The sequence below is a fragment of the Synchiropus splendidus genome, chromosome 10, assembly GCF_027744825.2.
Source record: "Synchiropus splendidus isolate RoL2022-P1 chromosome 10, RoL_Sspl_1.0, whole genome shotgun sequence".
In the NCBI taxonomy this organism is placed as follows: domain Eukaryota; kingdom Metazoa; phylum Chordata; class Actinopteri; order Syngnathiformes; family Callionymidae; genus Synchiropus; species Synchiropus splendidus.
Genome location: NC_071343.1, coordinates 6,055,166 through 6,074,021, shown reverse-complemented (window position 1 = coordinate 6,074,021; position 18,856 = coordinate 6,055,166). Strand labels below are relative to the sequence as shown.

The 18,856-nt window shown below is 44.0% G+C and overlaps 3 protein-coding genes across 6 annotated transcripts; 1 reads left to right on the top strand and 2 right to left on the bottom strand.

Moving 5' to 3' along the window:
- The first annotated feature begins 548 nt into the window (after window positions 1-548).
- Window positions 549-2,850, top strand: ing1 (inhibitor of growth family, member 1). The gene is made up of 4 exons (XM_053876841.1): window positions 549-688; window positions 1,438-1,599; window positions 1,692-1,840; window positions 1,963-2,850. Exons 2-4 carry the CDS (start codon window positions 1,467-1,469, stop codon window positions 2,590-2,592), a joined length of 912 nt encoding a protein of 303 aa, XP_053732816.1. The 5' UTR covers window positions 549-688; window positions 1,438-1,466; the 3' UTR covers window positions 2,593-2,850.
- Window positions 2,851-3,086: 236 nt separating this feature from the next.
- ube2al (ubiquitin conjugating enzyme E2 A, like) lies at window positions 3,087-5,571 on the bottom strand. The gene is made up of 6 exons (XM_053876842.1): window positions 5,404-5,571; window positions 4,736-4,816; window positions 4,640-4,665; window positions 4,448-4,537; window positions 4,292-4,380; window positions 3,087-3,724 (listed from the first exon to the last, which is right to left on the bottom strand). The coding sequence occupies exons 1-6, from the start codon at window positions 5,445-5,447 to the stop codon at window positions 3,596-3,598; spliced, it is 459 nt and encodes a 152-aa protein (XP_053732817.1). The 5' UTR covers window positions 5,448-5,571; the 3' UTR covers window positions 3,087-3,595.
- A 776-nt stretch (window positions 5,572-6,347) lies between these two features.
- ankrd10b (ankyrin repeat domain 10b) lies at window positions 6,348-17,893 on the bottom strand. 4 transcript variants are annotated; one of them, XM_053877214.1, is made up of 7 exons: window positions 17,539-17,826; window positions 16,986-17,138; window positions 16,121-16,212; window positions 9,254-9,519; window positions 9,084-9,176; window positions 7,980-8,087; window positions 6,348-6,602 (listed from the first exon to the last, which is right to left on the bottom strand). In XM_053877214.1, exons 1-7 carry the CDS (start codon window positions 17,734-17,736, stop codon window positions 6,484-6,486), a joined length of 1,029 nt encoding a protein of 342 aa, XP_053733189.1. In that variant the 5' UTR covers window positions 17,737-17,826; the 3' UTR covers window positions 6,348-6,483. The 4 variants fall into 4 exon arrangements, with proteins under 4 accessions (XP_053733189.1, XP_053733191.1, XP_053733187.1 ...); XM_053877216.1 differs by having other exon boundaries at window positions 6,348-6,599; XM_053877212.1 differs by lacking the exon at window positions 6,348-6,602 and adding an exon at window positions 17,833-17,893 and having other exon boundaries at window positions 6,609-8,087; window positions 17,539-17,749.
- Window positions 17,894-18,856: the final 963 nt, after the last annotated feature.

Sequence of the window (18,856 nt, the reverse complement as noted above, 5' to 3'; positions counted from 1 at the left end):
ATTTTCTGTTCTTGAACTGCATTTGTTGCACATTGTTTTTCTAAGATAGATAGATAGATCTAAGATTTGCACTTCATAATATTATTTCTTTTTAATTTATTGTGATATGTTGTGTACAGAGCATGTTACAAACACAATTTCCCTTGGGATTAATGAAGTTTTTCTGATTCTGGAGGCCTGCTATAGTGGTGGGCTGGTCAAACGCGGTCCCGAAATGGATTTTAGATGCCTTCAAAAATCTCAAACAATGAACGCAATCTGCACATAAAGTGAGATGTTACCCACAGTATAGCTGAAGAAGTTGTACACAATTTCAGCGGTGTGGTGTTTTTAGAGGTCAGTATTACGCAGATCGCACCCATAAAAACATTGCATTCCCGACCCTGAATATTGCGGTGTCGGATGTGAGAAACTTGGTCACGAGCCTTCTCTAAGTTTCACTACAATAACAACAGAATGACATACCAGCAGAATATGAGCGCATTACACGTGAATCCGGCGCTGTTACCGGGGTGACAGACGCGCATGCGCACCAACTGCCCGTCCATGCTAACAACTAGCCTGCATTGCTAACCGCTCCAGTGAGCCACTTCACTCATGACCGCGCCACCGACCAGCACATCATCGCGCACCGTGGATGCAGCGACCGTCCGCCTCGGTTTGACCGCACTATCACCAGTAGTTACAGGTAAGTAACTTCGCCGCGGTCATTATTCCGTGTCCTCTACGTTTGCACGGACTTCGACGCTACACGCATCATGTTGTTGCCTTGTTTCTCCGCAGCTAATCCGACTCGTATCGCGTTGTACGACTTTGTTCGGGCGTTTGGTTGAACATCAGGGCGAGTCGTGTGTTTTGTCTCCTCGGTCACAACGTTGTGTAACTGCATTTGCCGTCTGGCGTTTGAAACTAACTACCACCGAGGAGTGTTTACTGTCAGAGCGGAGTCTTCAAACATACGTTTGACACGAGTCAACAACGCCGATACATAGTGTGACGCTTCGTTAAGTTCGACAGAAGTCAAGCAAGTGGAGTGTTTTTGTCTGAGTTACCCGGGGAACTAGCAGGCTAGTGCTAACAGCCCCCGTCTGCGTGGCTGTGGAACGAGCCCTCGCAGCTCGCTCTGACGCCACTGTGGTCTCTGCGCTTGTCGTTTCTCTCCGTCAAAGTTTCTCTCGCTTCGTGTGTCGCTCTGTGGGGTGTTGGATCCGTCTCCACGCAGCGGTTTCATGATGGCTGACTGTAATGGTTCCCCCTCCCCCTCGACTGTTTTTGACACCGCAGTCCGGATTTCACGGAAACTTTCCGGTGAAGAGCAACACATTGTGATTTGAAACGCACCCGTTGACGCGTGCGCTGTGGCTCACCCGGGGTCGGTCCGGTCCATGCCTGTTGACGTGAGAGTGGTCGGACTAACCGTCAGTCTGCCGCTCGCAGGCGTCTGAAGGTCCCGCAGATCCGTCAAAATGCTGAACAACGGCGACCCAGGGCACGTGGTTGTGAATTACGTGGACGAGTACCTGGAGCTGGTGGAGTCGCTTCCCTTTGACCTTCAGAGGAGCGTGTCACTCATGAAGGAGATCGATGCCAAGTACCAAGGTAGAAGACGTCTCACCTGCTCCTCTCCTCCAGTCGCAGTGTTGGTGGCGACTCACTCACTCACTCACACCTGTCTCTGTCCTTCCTGGCAGATGTTCTGAAGGAGCTGGACGAGGCGTACGAGCGCTACTGCAAAGAGTCGGACTCCATTCAGAGACGCAAGCTCCAGCTGTCCATTCAGAGGGCACTGATTCGCAGTCAAGAGCTCGGAGACGAAAAGATCCAGATTGCAGGACAGATGGTGAGAGAAGTGAGCCGTGGCTGTGAATGAATATTGAGGCATGATTTGGGTTGCGTAGTTTGAAATGATGAGCGTTGTTCTGGTTCATTTCAAAGGACTTTTAAACTCGTTCCGTCTTCCAGGTGGAGCTGGTAGAAAACCGAACACGTCAGATCGATTGGCACGCTGAAGTTCTCCTCACCTCCCAGGAGGCCCCGGATGGCCATGTTCCCACAGCCACATCCCTCACCACCACTGCAACGTCCATGATGTCGTCGACCTCCTCGGCGGCCCTCACCCCCAGCAAAGCCGCTTACCACGACAAGAAGCGCGACGAGGTCACTCCCGCCTCGGCCGGAGCTGACAAGGCCGGCGGTAAGCGATCCAGACGGCAGAAAAACGGCGACGCGCGGGAGAGCTACGGGGGGATGGATCCCAGCGAGGACATAGGAGCGTCCCGCGAGAAAAGAGCCAAAACCTCCTCCAAGAAGAAGAAGAGAACCAAAGGGAAGTCGGAGCGGGAGGTTTCCCCTCCGGACCTGCCCATTGACCCGGACGAGCCCACGTACTGTCTGTGTGAGCAGGTCTCATACGGTGAGATGATCGGCTGCGACAACGACGAATGTCCCATCGAGTGGTTCCACTTCTCCTGTGTCGGGCTTCATCACAAGCCCAAGGGTAAATGGTTCTGTCCCAAATGTCGCGGGGAGAATGAGAAGACTATGGACAAGGCCTTGGAGCGAGCGAAGAAGGAGCGAGCGTACAACAGGTAGCCGCTCTGCCGCCGTCTCAGACTCTGTGGCCCTCGTGCCTCTCCGTAGTCAAAAGCAAACAGGTCCAGTGATGATGGTTATTTTTGTAAACAATAGCGTGTCCTGGTTCTGGGTCTTTGTAAAGACGAACTAAATACAAGCTGCATGTTCATTGTTCTGCACTTACTGACCCTCGTCTGTCATGTATGCTAGCGTTCAGTCGTCATGGAAATAAACATTTTCTAGTGAAAGGTTTCTCTGCCTCTTATCGAAGATGATCCAGGACCAAAAAAAAAGACCACAACTGCAAAAAAGGCTTTGTATTTTGAAGCAAAGACATGTTTCCAGTGAGTCCAGAATCAGGCCACAGCTACTGATGAACACTGCAGTATTAAGTAGAGGAAGGAGCTATAAAGAAATGATCCTCCCACTCCAATGATGAAATAATGTAGTTTAGCTACATTATTTCATCTGGTACGGACGAGTTAGTGAGGCGAGACGACGTGACACCGGAGTGTGAACGTGACGTTTTATTTACAGATACTGAAAAAAATGAGACGGGATGAGCAGTGCAAAATCTGTACATATATTCATTTGCAGGTCTCTTCTGTACACAAGAGGAACACAAACACACTCCTGTCCTGTCATGCATGTAACAGTTCACAGCAAAGACGTGATTACTGGTGCAGCTCGAGGCTACGCGGGTCATGATTTGTGACAAACACCTCCAAGCCTTTCAACATGGTGGAGAACGGTGACCACGTTTCGTGTCAACGGCCCATAATTCCAAACCAAACAAGCGAAAAAAGAAAAAAATAACCCAACAGGCTGATGGACAAACGCAATGTTAAAAAAAAATCCCTCTTGACGGGCAGAAAAAGTCAAACATTCTATGAAGGGAACTTTAAGGTAAAGTGCATAAAATGTTAAAAATCAAAAAGAGGTGGGCAACAGGGTGATGGGAGAGCTTCTCCAGCGGCTGGAGGAGGAGGAGGGAGCGGTCAGATAGATCTGGACCAGCAGGTCAACTGTCCCTCCAGCTCTGCTCCACGATGGCGGACACTCGCTTCTCATACTCGCGCTTGTTCTCCTGGTAGAGCTGAGCGGCCTGGCTGTTGGCCGGACTGTTGGGGTTCGGCTCGTCCAGCAAAGACTGCGGAGGGAGCACGAGCGTGGCTTTAGCTGGGAACCTTCAAACTTCAAAAGAGCTATACGTTTTTTAAACTGGAATCCAGATGGTATATCTGAACACCCTTTCCGCCCATCTTTAATTGTTGGTAGGGAACATAGGGTTGCTACACTTGTCTTTCCCACATGTAACACATTCTGAAACCTTGCTTAAAAAACATGGGTTTACAGGGCTCCAGTGAAACCTTTATTGTCAGCGCCCACTAGATGGCACTCTCGACTCTAAAGCCTTTGGGTTTCATTGCGATGAAACCTCACCACCTACTGAGCTCTGAAAATGAGGCCGTCTTGGAGCCCCCGTATTCAGCCTACTCCATATGAGTAAGTGCATCAGCAGGAAACCATTTGACTCTGACCTTTGTTCAAAGTTCACCAAACCTCAACCTTCTGGTTTCACTTCTGAGCGCTGGCAAGCTAAGGTCTCAGAATGAAGCTGTGTCGACAACGCAAGACTGTGTATGCCGTTTTTATTGACTAAATATTAACCGGCACATTTCATAACAAGCACATAAAAAAAGGTTAATCATCAAACCTGGATGGACGTAAGAATGGACGACACGTCGTAGGTGGGACTCCAGCGATTTTGTAGAATGTCCAAGCATATACTTCCATCTGCATAGACTGGAGAGGGAAACCAGGTCAGCGGTGCCGGGACAATGTGAGCCACGACAACGCGAGTCACCCTTACCATTCGGATGAAACATCTTAGACACGAATCGTACTGTGGGAGGTTTGTTGGGGTACTCTTCTGTGAACTCCACTATGAGTTTAAAAGTACCTGCAACAAAACAAAACACGAACGTCACATGTCGTCCGTTCCCTCAGAAGACGCAGAGTCGAGGCTTTTTCCAGGGGGAAGTCAGGAACCGAAAACACTCACCATCTTCAAAGGGAGTTCCTTCAGGGCTGTCAGGTCAGAAGAGAAGTTAGTTTCAGGTCAGTGCCACAATGGCGGCCATTTTTTTTTCTACCTTACCCAAAAATGACAGCATTCCACACCATGATGTTGTTTTCAGAAGGGGCACCGCTGACACCAGCTGGAGGGTCTTCTTGTAGCCTACATGAGCAAATGTTACGTCATGTTAACTGAGTATTTACTTGCTACTTTTATCTTTCAACGTGCACATGAATGAAAGCCAATATTTAACTGAACAATACAAGCAAGTTGGATACACTTGACGACCTGCGAACTGTGTTCCTGGAACCGGGAAACAAAATACTGGCCTGCCATTTGTTTGGACTTCAATAGCGTTAGAGGGAGACATACAGAGTGAAGAGTCGACTGCTGTTCAATTATTTAAAGTTGAACGCAACGTCTGCTTTCACGGGGCTGTAATTTAAAAGACATTTAAGCGTCGCCGCCACACGTCTCCAGAATAGCCTGCTAACTGGTACGTGCTAACAGTTAGCTGGCATTGCGGACAGGCTAAGCTAATCAATTTACGGGGCCAAAGTCAAACATATAAAACAAACAATGACACCAGAACCGACAGAATCACAACCGCGCTGTCGTGGAATTTTTTTTATCGTCAATTCTGGAATACGACAAGCGAACTGAAGTAAACAAGCCGACTACAGGAAGCTAAGCGCTAGCTGTTTTTTTTGTAACGGAAAAGAAGACGTGTCTCTGTGTTGTCGACTCACCTCTTAAAATCCCTCATTAGTCTTCTTCTAGCTGGTGTTGACATTTTATAGCTGTGACACAAACAGACAGGTTTGGTTCAGTGTTTGTTTTTTTTATTTTTAAGTTGAACGGACACACGGCTGCGCCGCAGTTGACCCGTTCACTAATCTCGATTCTCCGGTTTGCCCAACCACTTTTAACGGGTGATACCAAGTAAGCGGGAGGGGGGTGCTTGGACTCAACATGTCCTAGATTCCACGGGTTAACAGCGGAAAACGACGTCGTAAAAACAGAGCATATTAGATATATATTCTTTACGAGTAACAATCAAACGGGCTAGTTCGTAGCTATCAGTTAAAATATTTTAATCCGTGCTTATATCGGTTCACACCCCCATAATGTTAGCGTATTGAAAGCGACCCGAGTGACGTAGTGTTTGTGCAGCGATGCGAGCCTGGTGTCAGGTGACACTACAGCTGTGCGCGGACACGTGAGCGGAGGTGACAGACTTTAACTGTCTGTATCAAGCTACTGAAAACATGTCTGGACTGTCACTTACTAACCACGTCACTTAGCGTGCACGGAAGCGGTGAAAGCACGGACGACTTTGCAGTTCCAAGACGCCATTTGGAAGCTATACAAACAACAGATGCGATCCTGACGCCCTTCAACAGCTGTCCGCCACGTGTGACGTCATACAGAGAAAAAAAACTTAAAAAATGTATTTGAAATAAAATTAAATGCCCAGTGTCATTGTATAGTTATTGTTTAACAGGGTTGCATGTGTGCACATTGACGGAATTCTGTCCAGGGTGTCCTCCGCTTTCAACCCTGTATGGCCGGTGACGGGAATAAGGGGCAGCGAATGCCACAAAGAGATGAAGTAGAGGTGGTCATAATAAGGTAGACACCAGGCCATTTGTATCCTTGGACAGAAGACAACTTTGTACACATGGAACTGGTAGTGAAGCTTTAATTAAACTTAGAAAGACATTTTCAGGGTTGTCAACAAAAAAAAAACATCTGCACCCACAGCCACGTGATCTGCAACAGCTTTAACATCTGAAATGACACTTTTAACCAGCAAGTTAAATGCTAGTTTAGGAGCCGTGGTACATGAGGATGGCATCGAGGTGAACGGAGTCGTACAGCTCCTCAGCTCGCACACACTTCTGGTGCTCCAACTGGCTGTTGTTCTCGTGTTGGCGGAGGATTTCTGCTGCGGGGTTGCACACAAACGGAAGTAAAGTTTGGTCATTTAGTGGCACACACACTGGAAAATAAAGAAACCTGCGTAAGAATGAGCATGAGACTCATCTGTACATGTTCACAGATATACTCACATACTTTCGAAATCTGAGAGAACACGAGAGGTTAGGCCACACAGATGTATAGACTGAATATGTCATGGATCCTTATGTAATCCAAAACGTATGATCGTTGACCCTTTTTCAAAAAAATGGGTCACATTCTTATCTGGGCTTGTGTCATTGGGTTGGTACGACACACTGACCTACATCTGCGTCTAGCGGGAAAGTTACTTATTTCGCAGAACCAATTGATTCTGCACTGGAGCCAAGTGTGAACAAGGCGCAAAATGTAAAACAAAGTCACAAGCTTATTCTGAAAAATTAACATTTAATGAACTTGCATCATCTCGCAAACAACTTCCAAAACACTCAGCAAAAACAGACATCCACATATTGGAAAGAGAACAGATTCCCTTATGGGGTCAGAACAATAATGCTGCAACAGTAAGGCATTTTTTTTAGTTTTTTGTTTTTGAAGTCAAAACTGTAGTTTTGTTCCAGACTGAAAAGCGACACCTTCTCCCACCATTGAACCGAGGCATTGAAAAGGCTCAACACAAGGTGAGACCGTGGAGCAACAACACATTTGTTCTGAAACTGATGTTGATTATTTACAAGCTACATTCACATCGCTTTGGCGTCTTACATACAAACAAGTCTGTGAAAATTTCCAAAACTCTTTGAGAATGAATCCATACAAAATCCAATTTCTTTCAGTTAAAGGGTTCAGAAAGGTACAGTTTTATACAACAATGTATTGATAGATTACTGTTACTACACACTGGCACTGAAATAGTTGTCGACAGTCGTAGCCAGCTGTAATCAGAACTGTCAAAAACACATGGCCTCAGTCACAATACATCAGACAGACAGAGACCACTGTTACATGAGAGACGCCCAGAAATGTGTTCATCATACGAACATACCTGTTGGACTGAGGAGACATTTAAATTGACTTTGATAAATCGAGTGAATGCACGACTACACACAAGCTCAGACACACTTAAGACACATTCCACTGCTTATTGTCATGAAGCACAAGATCCCAACATCTGTTTCAAGAGAACAAGAATGAAGAGCCGAGCGCGGCTTCTACAAACAAGCCGGAGCTGGTTACAGATAAGCGTAAGAGTTGGTGCAGCGGCAGGGGGTCTGCATGGAGGCCACAGTAATGACCTCCAGCTCTTTACTGGCACGGATCAAACTTGGATCGCCCTGATCCATGGACCCTACAACGGGTGGTTGAGAAAATCCATTATGTCCAAAGTCATAGGATCCGGGCCCACCTGAGGTCACGGACGCGGCAAACTCCATGCTGATGCTGTCCAGGAGCGGCTCACCACTGCCACCCAGTGGTCCGTTTCCGTTTAGCATTTCTGCCGCCAGGCCCAGACCTGAGAGCGAAATAGAGCAAGGAGACGTAGTCGCCAGCTGTTTATAATCAGAAAAATATGTCTGGAGACTGGATTTATTTCTACAAGATTGGGACTGTGTTCAGAACATGCTTCGGCCCAAAGACAAAACCCAATTAACTCAAAACCAGGTCCTAATCTGCTTTTCATGTTTACAGAGTCATTCAGTATTTCTCCGTTTTACCGCATGTGACTTCCAAGTTTTAATGTGTTCCTCAAAGGAGCACAGCCGCCCAGGATGAACGACTCCACCGCTGCGCGACAGCCTTGATCACTGAAGTCAATATGAGGATTTAGCCATGAACTAAGACGCCATTGAACATCTTTTGGGTGAACAAAACTGTGACCTTCATGTTGTCCACAACAAGAACTAGGACAAACCTATTAACTGAGGAAGGAAGAGAACATCCTGACACAGCACTTCTCCAGTGTCTCAGTCAGGATTTAGCTTGACGTCACTTGGACTCCACTTCAAGTGTTGAAATGCAGCATTGAGATGTTACTTGACTCGGCTTTGTTTAACCACCAAGTTTGGATCAAGCGCCTCTAAATGCTACTGATATTTCTGATCAGTTGAAACCGAAACAAGGATCATGGGCACGACACATCTCTCATTTCTGACACACTATACAAGCTGTTCACGCACGGCAGCCATGTTGTAAACAACTCACCTTAACTTGCACATTGAATAAAAACACTTGCAATTTTATGTTGATGCAAAGCTACTGTGAGAATTTGAGATTTGATGACGGAAGAAAAAAAGAAAACTGAGGTGCGTTCCATTTGTGCTTGGAACTAGAAAATTCCTGGTTGACGACTCGCATGTCGTCCATCAAACTCACTATCTTCACGTCACTATCTTAACGTCCGACTAAGCTAACTGGAATGTGTTGAACTGGGTTGTGGGATCGCAGCATTCACGTTGCTTTGGTGCGTCCTACTCCCATTGGAAACAGAAATTAAAGGCTCCAAACTCACCTGAGGTCACCGTCGCTGCAAACTCAATGTTGATGCTGTCGATGCGTGGCTCTCCATTGCCCCCCAGTGGACTGCCGCCATTCTGCAATTCTGCTTTCGGGCCCAAGAGGGAGACAGTTGATGAAGTTGAACTTCAACACGCTGCCACTACTATATATGAAATCAGCTACCGTTTGTTCGGGCTTTCTTCACAGGGTTCAGCTCCTGGCCATCGAACGACCTCTTTCTGTTGGGAAGGCCATTCAGGAGGCTGCGGCCCTGGATTGTCGGCTGCGTGTGGCCCCCGTTCTGGGTGGTGCCGCTCAGGAAAGTGCCGTTTTGTGACTGGGCCATGTTTTGTTGGAAGTTTTGGGCATTGGAGAGAATCTGGGCGCACTCTCGGAATCCCTGGGCGTGTGCCAGGTCGGCAGCAGTCAGGCCACTGGCATTCCTCATGCTGCACAACGGGAAAAGGGAGTCTGAGAAACTCTCACGCCGTGTTCGTGTTACACAAATCAAGAGACAAACATCAGTCAAGCATCTCACGCACGCGCGCACACAACACACAGACACACAAAACAAACACACGGACAAGTACAGAAATATCCTGCTCTGATGTCATCGTCATGCGATGGCAGCTGATCCCTTTTTGGATCGTTTACATTCTTTAAAAAAGTCTGCTGCTCAGGATGTGATCAAGACAAGTGTGTCTTAGGAGGAGACAAAGTCTAACAGGGCGGGGAAGTGGGCTGTGTCACTGAGTCCTCTTCTCAGAAGCTTCCTGGCTCGTTTCATGGCGACAAGGAGGAGAAAAGCAAGGCTTCATTATGACGTTCTGCAGCCGTGGATTCAAAACAGAAGACTGTTCTTCATAAGAAATCCCACTGAAGAATTCAAGGACGGCTTGCTTCACTGGAGAGAAGAAATAAAGGGAATCTTTATCTCAACCGCAAGAAATTAAGGAGGAAGGACGGCGGTGGAAAGTGAGATGGAAAGCATCTGGATCTTCAGGCAGTCTCGCTGGCATCTTCAGTTGAAGTTGGTGAATTCAAGAGTGGATCTTCTGGACGGGAGTCTGTGATGGCGCGGGTCTTAAAGCCACAGTTGTGTTCATCACATCCAGTTGCAGCAGATGTCCTGCTCAGAATGGGCAAACAGAGCCGTGACAGATCACCAAGCGTGAACTGGAAACTCTTTTACAGAGTGTGTGGAAGAAACGTCAAGTGGCAAATTTGTTTTCCCCCAGCAGCTTTTCCCTCCAACAATTTTCCAATCGAACGACTCGGTTTCCCATCATTAAGTCTCACAATAACGCGATTGTTCCGTCTAAGTGGCACAAACAGATCGGCCATTGTTTTTGGGAGCCTTCAGAACGAGGACGAGGCTTTGAGAAAAATGAGCAATCATCTGTTTACATAACACATGCCTGTCTAAACGGAAAGCTGAGCTCTAAATCAGACTGGGTTCTCATAAAATAATACACTTTAATGGGCCCAAATATTTGTCTCAGTACACTAAATCTTCCACACAATGATGCATGACAGCCCAGTTTGCCCACTCCCTCGAGTTCAGGACGACTCTCCCTGCATGGCAGCGTAACCACAAAGTATAGTAAACAGTTCATAATCTAGTGCACATGAAATACAGTTTGTTAACAAAAACAAGTAAATGAAAAACACACGATAAGGTGTTGCAGATCCCCAGTCCCCTTCAAATTAAAGCTTCCACGTGTTTTCTCTACAGATTGCAAATTTGATCGGAGCAAGAGAAGATATTAAGGTCTCACTGTAAGGAACTGTTGACAAAGCTCAGGAAATAATGAGGTTTAGTAGAGAAACCTCAGAGTATAACATGATTGAAGACAGATCAAACTTAAGATACTAAGTCTGTCCATCAGCCAGAGTTCATGTGAACTTATGATGCTTAGCTTTAAATCAGAGTTTGGTGAGCTGTCATGGAATGAACGTTCAAAGATGAAAGATTTCTTTGAACCATTATCCATTAATGACAAGGTGTCATGTTAGTACTAAATTACTGGTCAGAAACGTCGTGTTATTTTACACATTTCACATCTTCCCTCGGACTTCTGTGTACTTGTACATAGCTGTGGTATGCATGGACTTAGAGTGAACTTTTCCATGGAAAGATAAAAATACACCTGGCTCCTGCAGGTGTGAAGCAGATGTTTGACTGCGCCATAAAAGCAGATTTGATGAATGCAACCGCCCAGGTCCAAGCACCCAAGACTTGTTAGCACACAACTTGACAACAAACTAACTCGATTGAAATGCCTCTGCAATAATGTCAGAAATGACATGTTTAATGCCTTGATTTCACCGCATACATCTGATATCAAATGAAATATTTATTGTGTCTTAAAAATAAAAACAATGTCATCATGTGATATCTCTAGTGTCCGTTGTGTCAATGGAGCAGTAAAAAATAATTACTAGTTCAAACCATGTGTATTTAACAGTACATATATATAATATATACATATACAATGTATAAACAGAAAACTCTCCCCATAACTGTTGCTTAGACATTTTTACATTTACTTTTGGAAAGCTTGACTTCAATACATTTTTGGTGCGATCACAAAAGCATGTTAGATTAAATTCCTTCAGTGAGACCTTAAGAGTGTAGCAAAGAATGACACGAATAATTGGGCCTCAGAGATTTAGAATTTGAAATGGAAGCGTTAATTTCATCAAATGCCTGTAATGCTTTGCTTTTGGGCCCTAAAGACATAAATCATCTTCCCGTCTAGGTTCTAACCCTCCATAGGCAGCCTATCATGCTAGCAGCGGTCGTGAGACTCACGTGATTAAACCTGTCCATACAAAAGGCTCCTATGGTTAGTTCAAAAATTAAGAAGAAATGATAAAGTAAAATTAACAAATAAACTAGATACAATCATGGGTAAGAATAAGCAAAGCATGCAGGACTATAAACTGTTCACTTGTGATTCATTAAAAATATCCTAGCATTAAAACCAATCACCGCAAGAAATACCTCGACAGTTTGCCAGTGTGTAGATAGTGTAGAAGCGATAGTGAGAACACTCAATGCCACAACAGAGCGGCTATCCCAGGGAACGGGGCAGACTCAGCAGTGTCTATGCTCCCCCTTTTCTAGGATTACTTGAAAAAATCAAGTCATTTTCCAATTCAATGGCTGCAAAACATTATGGTTCGAGTTCTGTTAACAGTACAGAAGACGTTCTGGTAACTCATTGTCACTTTCATAGAAGGAAAAGGTGACACAACAGACTATGGGGTTAAAACTGTGACAGAGAAAATAAAACATTTCTATGTATAAAGTGAAATGACAGAAGAACCTTTGCAATAGGATGACAGTTAGCAGTAACACAGTCATTACATGATGCTAGCTAATCTAACCCATCACTCCATAGCTGTCCTGCTCCTGAACCGTCTCGTCCCTCAGAGGCTCATGACAAAGAAAATCTGCCACTTTGACCGCAGTTTCAAATATCTGCACGAACAGATTGTTTTTAAGACAGATAGCCGAGGCTTGCTTTAATCCAGAAATGGTTAGTTAGTTTAATCCAAAATAGTTCGTTTTTAACCAAAAAGGATATGACGTTCTGACAAATACAGCCATTGCAGTTGTTTTGTTATTATTTAGCGTTTTTGACTTTCAGCCAATTTCATATTAATTTAATTTGTATTTGTTAGGTCATTACACACAAGACAATTACAAGTGAATTTAAAACTTTCATCGCATAGATGAACATAGGTTTGTAAAAAGAAAATGTCATCGCTCCATTTGTTAATCATTTTGTCTTGATGCCACTACTCACGAACAGTAGCAAAGAAGTCTTTATCAGTACAAACACATCCTCAAGTTCACCTTATAAAGCACATGTCCAACAGGGAACTGCTTAGGGCTTCCTGCACGAGAGTAGTCAGACTGGATTCTGCATCACTTATCGCCTGAAAGCCATTAGCATGTTGACATTAGCCTCTCAGCTTCTATTCAGTGTGGTTCACCTGAGTACGATCACTTGAGGTAGAAGTCAAAATTGTGAGGATGCTGTCACATTCATCAATCAGATTGAATTAAATTAAAATTATACCTACTTTCCCCATTTGTTTTATAGATTTTGTCATGAGCCTCAATCCCACCTAGATCAACTGAAGTTCCCTCCCACTACTGTCCAACTAAAATTCTGCATCTAAACTCTGATCACATTTAAACATTATCAGCAATCTGCAAAGGAAAAATATCATAAATCATTTATCATTTATATATAAATCACTCATCAGCTTATGACCAAATGCACATGGACAAGATAGAAATGACTTCTCACTTTAATTTGTGCACCAAAACCACCAGTGTTTGCTGAGCCTCATGGTTTTGTGTTAGTTTTTTGTTCAACAATGCAGGCGGAACCTCTCCAGTTAGGGAGATCACTTTGGTGTTGAACTCTATAGGTGTTTCTAAGAGGTCAGGAAATCCAACTGACTTGCATTTGAAACTGAAACAGCAAGATAATTAAAAACCACGTTGATGAGGGACGCTTTGTCAGTATGTAAAGTGGACTTTGAGTGCGAATGCCATCGAAAACTGTGTTCCTGCCATCTTTAAGTTATCTAAAGCTTGAGAATTTGTGATTTACTCTGGCTGGGTTCAAACTATAGCCACGGCTAACTCGCTTGCTTCAGTGGCCAGGGGTCATATAGAGACTGGAATATGAAGAAGCACAAACTCACTTAGCAATGTGAATGGACCACAGGGTCAATACTGCGATGAGCTACTATTAAAATCGACATGCTATCGCACCCAACGCTTAACCTTGGGTGGACGGAGGAGTAAAACTCGCTCCACGCCAAGATGCAAGTTCAAGTTACGAGAGATAAAAGGGCTTTCGTGTGTGGAAGTTAAGTTATGGTTTCTGCGTCACACCAACTTGAACTACATTTATTGAGCACCTCTATTAGCTTCAATGCAGCATCAGAATAGAGGCCTTGGAACATTGGTAATCTAATTATTATGACATCCTTACATTGACATTAAGTTGCCGAATAATGTTGCATAACATCAAGCATCATTTGGCTCCTAGGGAATAACAGGTTGTGTTTATACTTATACAAAACAGCAATCATTTCAGTTTAAGACATTTGTCCTTTTAGAAAAGGGATCTAAAGCCTGCTTCATTTCTAAGCGCATGATACTGACATCACCCTAGAGAAAAGTAGGACCCATTTCTTACTCTGCACATCATCAAACCTCTGGTGGTTTTTAGAGCTCAAGACAGCAAATCATCGGAACGACAGACATATCTTGTTGCAGCAAAATGAAAATGCAGTTCAGGAAATGATCTCCTGAATATTAACTGAGTTTCTCATTCAACATTGTAAGACCTATACTATAATATTAGGAGGCAACAGGCAGATGTATAATAAGGTGCTTGAATTGCATGATTTTAACAGCTGATTATTGCTCACATAAAATATGTATCACGATTAAAACTCTAATTTAAAAGAAATGCTGCAGTCAGCATGAGAGTTGCTGTGCAGATTCTGATCAATTATTCATACAAACTATATCGCAGAATACTCCGGAGTAATAAAGTGGCACAAACGTAGCGAGTTGATGATCCACTGCACTTTCATCGGGCGGTGTCTTCTTTGTTCCAGTCCATCGGGCGCAACAGTGCTACTATAAATAGTTTAATGACGGGAAAGTATGGACAGATCTGCCAAGTGTTTGGGTGCGGCTACGGCACAAATTACAAGAGCAACAAGAAGTACAACTTGCTTTTCTTCATTTACTTTATATTGCAGCCCACTTGTAAAAATATATTATATATACATATATAAATATAATATTTTATATTCTTGTTTATACATTGCTTTTAAAATCCAGAACTCAACAGCCTGGGTCAACTAACATCTTTTCGGTTATTATAGGGCTCTAATAAGCCAAGAGTCAATCTCACTATTTTAGCTGTATCAGAACCCTGATCATGGGAAGGTTATCAGATATATATATGTGCATTTTCATTCAGTTGAGCAACATCTCACTAAATAAAAATGATGTGCATTTGGTCATCAAGTCAGTCTGCATGTAAAACATCTAACAAATATGTTAAAGACAGTCACGCTCTAAATCTAACAAAGATCATGCAACATGACCTGCTGGGTTTGAAAAAGTGGATCAATCTTCAGAATAAGTTGTCCTCATCCAAGCAGTGGCTGTGATGATTTATCGCCAACTACCATTTAACTTATAGCCATTTAGCTTGGATTGAGATTTTTTTTTAAGTAATACAAATAATTTACTTAAGACAATAGAAAATTTAGCTTGTCTGACTTGATGAGGAGAACTCATTGAAAATTGGAGCACTGGACAAATATCAAATTCAAACAAATTATTTTCAAGGGAGAACCATCAAATATTCCATTTATAAACATGAGTTTCTACGCAAGCCTTCATAATTTTCATAACTTCATAATAGACTTCATAATGACATCCAAAAATGGTTTATTTTTTCAAGACTCACTTTATTTTGTACCTTTTGTATGCTGTGCTTTGACTAGACTCACCGCAGTTGCACTGTAGTCAAAAAATCATCAGATATCTTTAGCGAACTAAAGTCACATAAAGGTCACTTAATTACTGACCTTTGAAATCTTTGAAAGATACACATTGTTAAATAATTGCTATGTTACTATACATAAGATTATCTTAAACGTTTCTTTCAATCTTACTGCCAGTAGAATATACGATGAACAATTCTAGCTTATTTTAACTTAAAAAAAAATAAGTTAAATGTTTTAAAACATCTCAGAGCAGTAACATGTCAGGGAGTAATATGACTTTTATTTTAGATTTAATTACAAACAGACAACAGCATTACCAAATTAATATATTAAAAATTCAAATATATGTATTTAGGATTATTACAAGAGCGAAGTATGGCACAGCAGTAATGTGAATTTGGTGGTAATCCCTTGGATAAATCTAACAGACAGAGGCTGGAAAGAACAGAGGAAAAGAAATGAGCACACACGATCGATGTCAGGACTTACTCAGCTTTTGCCCCCTGAATCAAGAGAGCATTGATGCACTCCAGGCTGCCTGCTCGAGCAGCCTTGTGGATGGGCGTCTCGCCCACATAATCCTGAGAGAAAACAAGCCGTGAGTCAACTTCACACGGTTGCAGAAGTATGTGGCTATTGTTCATGTGGCGCTTGACACATAAATGGTTGGATATAGCAGTTAACGCTTTGACAGTTGGAAACCAGATTTGTAAGAATGACAACAGCAAGGAACTGTGGCCACACCTCCACCAAAATACTTATACTAGAAGGAACTACATGAGACATAGCACAGACATCGTCTACAAACATTTAGAATAAGCATGAACTGGTCAAGATGTAAAAATGAAAATGGTGGAGCCCTTGAATTAGAAGTCAAGAAACCTCATTGTGTGATTCATCCACACACTACTGTTTTTTTATGATATGGCACAGTCTTAATTAAAGTTTATTATTCAAATAAAAAGCACTGGACTTGGTGACGGCAACATGTTATGTCATCATGACCCACTAATCCCATTCCTCACAGCACAGCAGATGACAGAGTGAAGCCAAAGTGCCTGAGTCTGCTCTTTAAGCAGCATGAATGGGAAATGACATGAGGAGAGAAGGAGCCTGGGAGAAAACACTGTGGCGTCAGAAACGATGACGATGCACACGATCTGAATGTAGGTCACACAGAAAAGGAAAAAGCATGCAGAGTTCATGACCCCGCCGTTGAGTGATCCGCTTTCTGGGATTACTGTGAGCTCATCTATTATGCTCTTTTCACAACACGATGACACATTTAGACACCAGTGTCGGCATATTTCGGGTCATCTGTGTAAAAAGCATTGAAGTGAGCGTTGAAACCAACCTGTCTGTTTATGTCTGCACCAGCTTGGAGGAGCCACGACAGGCACTGGGGGTGGCCTCCAAATGCACAAATGTGAGTTGGTGTTTGAGCAAACCTGGAGGTCACGGCGTTCACGCCACAGCCCACCTGCACCAGACGCATCACACACTCCAGCTGCGAACACACAAACGCACAGTTCACGCAACACTAGACATGCACACACCAGTGGTTTCGCTTATAACAGGCGGATTGTGGGCAGAAATCTCGATTCTCTTTTGAAATAAACTGACGACTCATTTGTGGCGGGCGCGCGTGCGTCGTTGCATTCACTCTTCGCTACATGCTAATTAGCTTACAGCCTCGCACATACAGTACACACCGGTCTATTTTTTAAAACATTGTCTATTAAAATAGCTCAGAACGGTATACACAAATGTTTTAAATGCAGTTAGCTATTTGTGTTTTACTGTTTTTTTTTCTCCTGGCGGTGGCTTCAGCTTCCTTGTTTTGCTGGCTAACAAAAAGAAAGGAGATAAAGCTCCCGTCACAACGACTTCAGGAAAAAAAACCTGACCTTTCCAAAATGTGCGGCCCAGTGTAAAGGAGCCCAGCCGTAGAAGGTGTCCTCCACCGCCAGGTCAGCCGGACTGGTGATACACTGAAGCAGGGAGCTCAGGGCGCCGACGTCTCCATCCCTGCAAGCCCGGTGCAGCGGGAACCGGCTGCTCAGCACCTCCTCACTGGAGAAACCCGACTCGAGTCCAGACGACATCGTTGGAAAATGGCTTAAAGATCGACAAAGAAGTGCAAACGTTACGGCAGTCGAACAGAATCAGGCTTCTCCGAGTGCGAGTTTGAGGACACACACCGTGCGGGCTAGTGGTGCGTGCTTCTGCTTGATAACAACAAAGACCCGGCGGAGGGAGGTGGAGCCGGAGTCGCGTGAAACCTGAGAGCTGCTGAGTGAAATGAAAATCCGGACTGGATTTTAGCGGATTAGCACATTTACGACATGTTCCCTAGCCGGGGTGTGTTGCATCTTGAAGTAAAACACGGATTCACAGTTTCCAAACTCCAGTCCTTTACTTGATGTTAATTCCAGCACAGGTATATATCAATCCAAACGAACACAGGCAGAGAGAAAGACAACAACTATTCAATCAAGCAAGTCTCTACCTGCACTCCCACAATATCATTGCGCCCTCTAGTGGCTCCTCAAAATACCCACACCCCGTCAAGCCCGGCAACAAAATAATATTGATAATAATAATATACATTTAACAAAGACAACGTTTCCCACTATACTACAGAGTGGAAATGTGATCACTTCAGCACACGATTATTGGCAAAATTGAGGTTCATTATAACTGTTTTATTGCGCTACTATGTAATTCAATTGCTATTTTTTAAACCTCTGTTTATTGTCATTATACCTTATCCATGGATGACATGTACATAATACAAATACAGTGGTACCTCGGTTCTCGACCATAATCCGTTCCAGACGGCCGTTCGAAAAGCGATTTGTTCGAAATCTGAATCGATTTTTCCCATTACAATGAATGGAAAAAGAACTAATGCGTTCCAAGCCTTAAAATAGTCTTTTGTAGGAGTGAATGTAGAGTGTCTGCTGCAGGTGGCTGTTCCTCTATGTGTGTGGCCGCTGCATGTGGGAGGGGTTGCCGAGTGAGTGAGGTCTCTCCAGAAGTGAAGAGGTGCCCGGTGCGTGTCCAGCTCTGAATGTGCGCTTCTGTGCAGTTTGGCTGTGACAAAGTCATAAACCAAGTCACGCTCTGTCCCAGACTCGCCTCATCCCTGTCCCAGCTCCAGCCCACAACAGGACATCAAACCCTGGAGTGTGGCTCTAGCTTCGGAGGTGTGGAGAGCGAGCA

Coding starts and splice junctions, on each gene's coding strand:
- ube2al (XM_053876842.1), bottom strand. CDS start 5,447: ATGTCAACACCAGCTAGAAGAAGACTAATGAGGGATTTTAAGAG. Junction 4,817..5,403: donor CTAATGAGGGATTTTAAGAG/GTGAGTCGACAA, acceptor TTGCTCATGTAG/GCTACAAGAAGACCCTCCAG. Junction 4,666..4,735: donor TGGAATGCTGTCATTTTTGG/GTAAGGTAGAAA, acceptor CTGACCTGACAG/CCCTGAAGGAACTCCCTTTG.
- ankrd10b (XM_053877212.1), bottom strand. CDS start 17,736: ATGTCGTCTGGACTCGAGTCGGGTTTCTCCAGTGAGGAGGTGCTGAGC. Junction 17,139..17,538: donor GGGCCGCACATTTTGGAAAG/GTCAGGTTTTTT, acceptor GTGTGTTCGCAG/CTGGAGTGTGTGATGCGTCT. Junction 16,213..16,985: donor GTGCAGACATAAACAGACAG/GTTGGTTTCAAC, acceptor GTTTTCTCTCAG/GATTATGTGGGCGAGACGCC.
- ing1 (XM_053876841.1), top strand. CDS start 1,467: ATGCTGAACAACGGCGACCCAGGGCACGTGGTTGTGAATTACGTGGAC. Junction 1,600..1,691: donor GATCGATGCCAAGTACCAAG/GTAGAAGACGTC, acceptor CCTTCCTGGCAG/ATGTTCTGAAGGAGCTGGAC. Junction 1,841..1,962: donor TCCAGATTGCAGGACAGATG/GTGAGAGAAGTG, acceptor TCCGTCTTCCAG/GTGGAGCTGGTAGAAAACCG.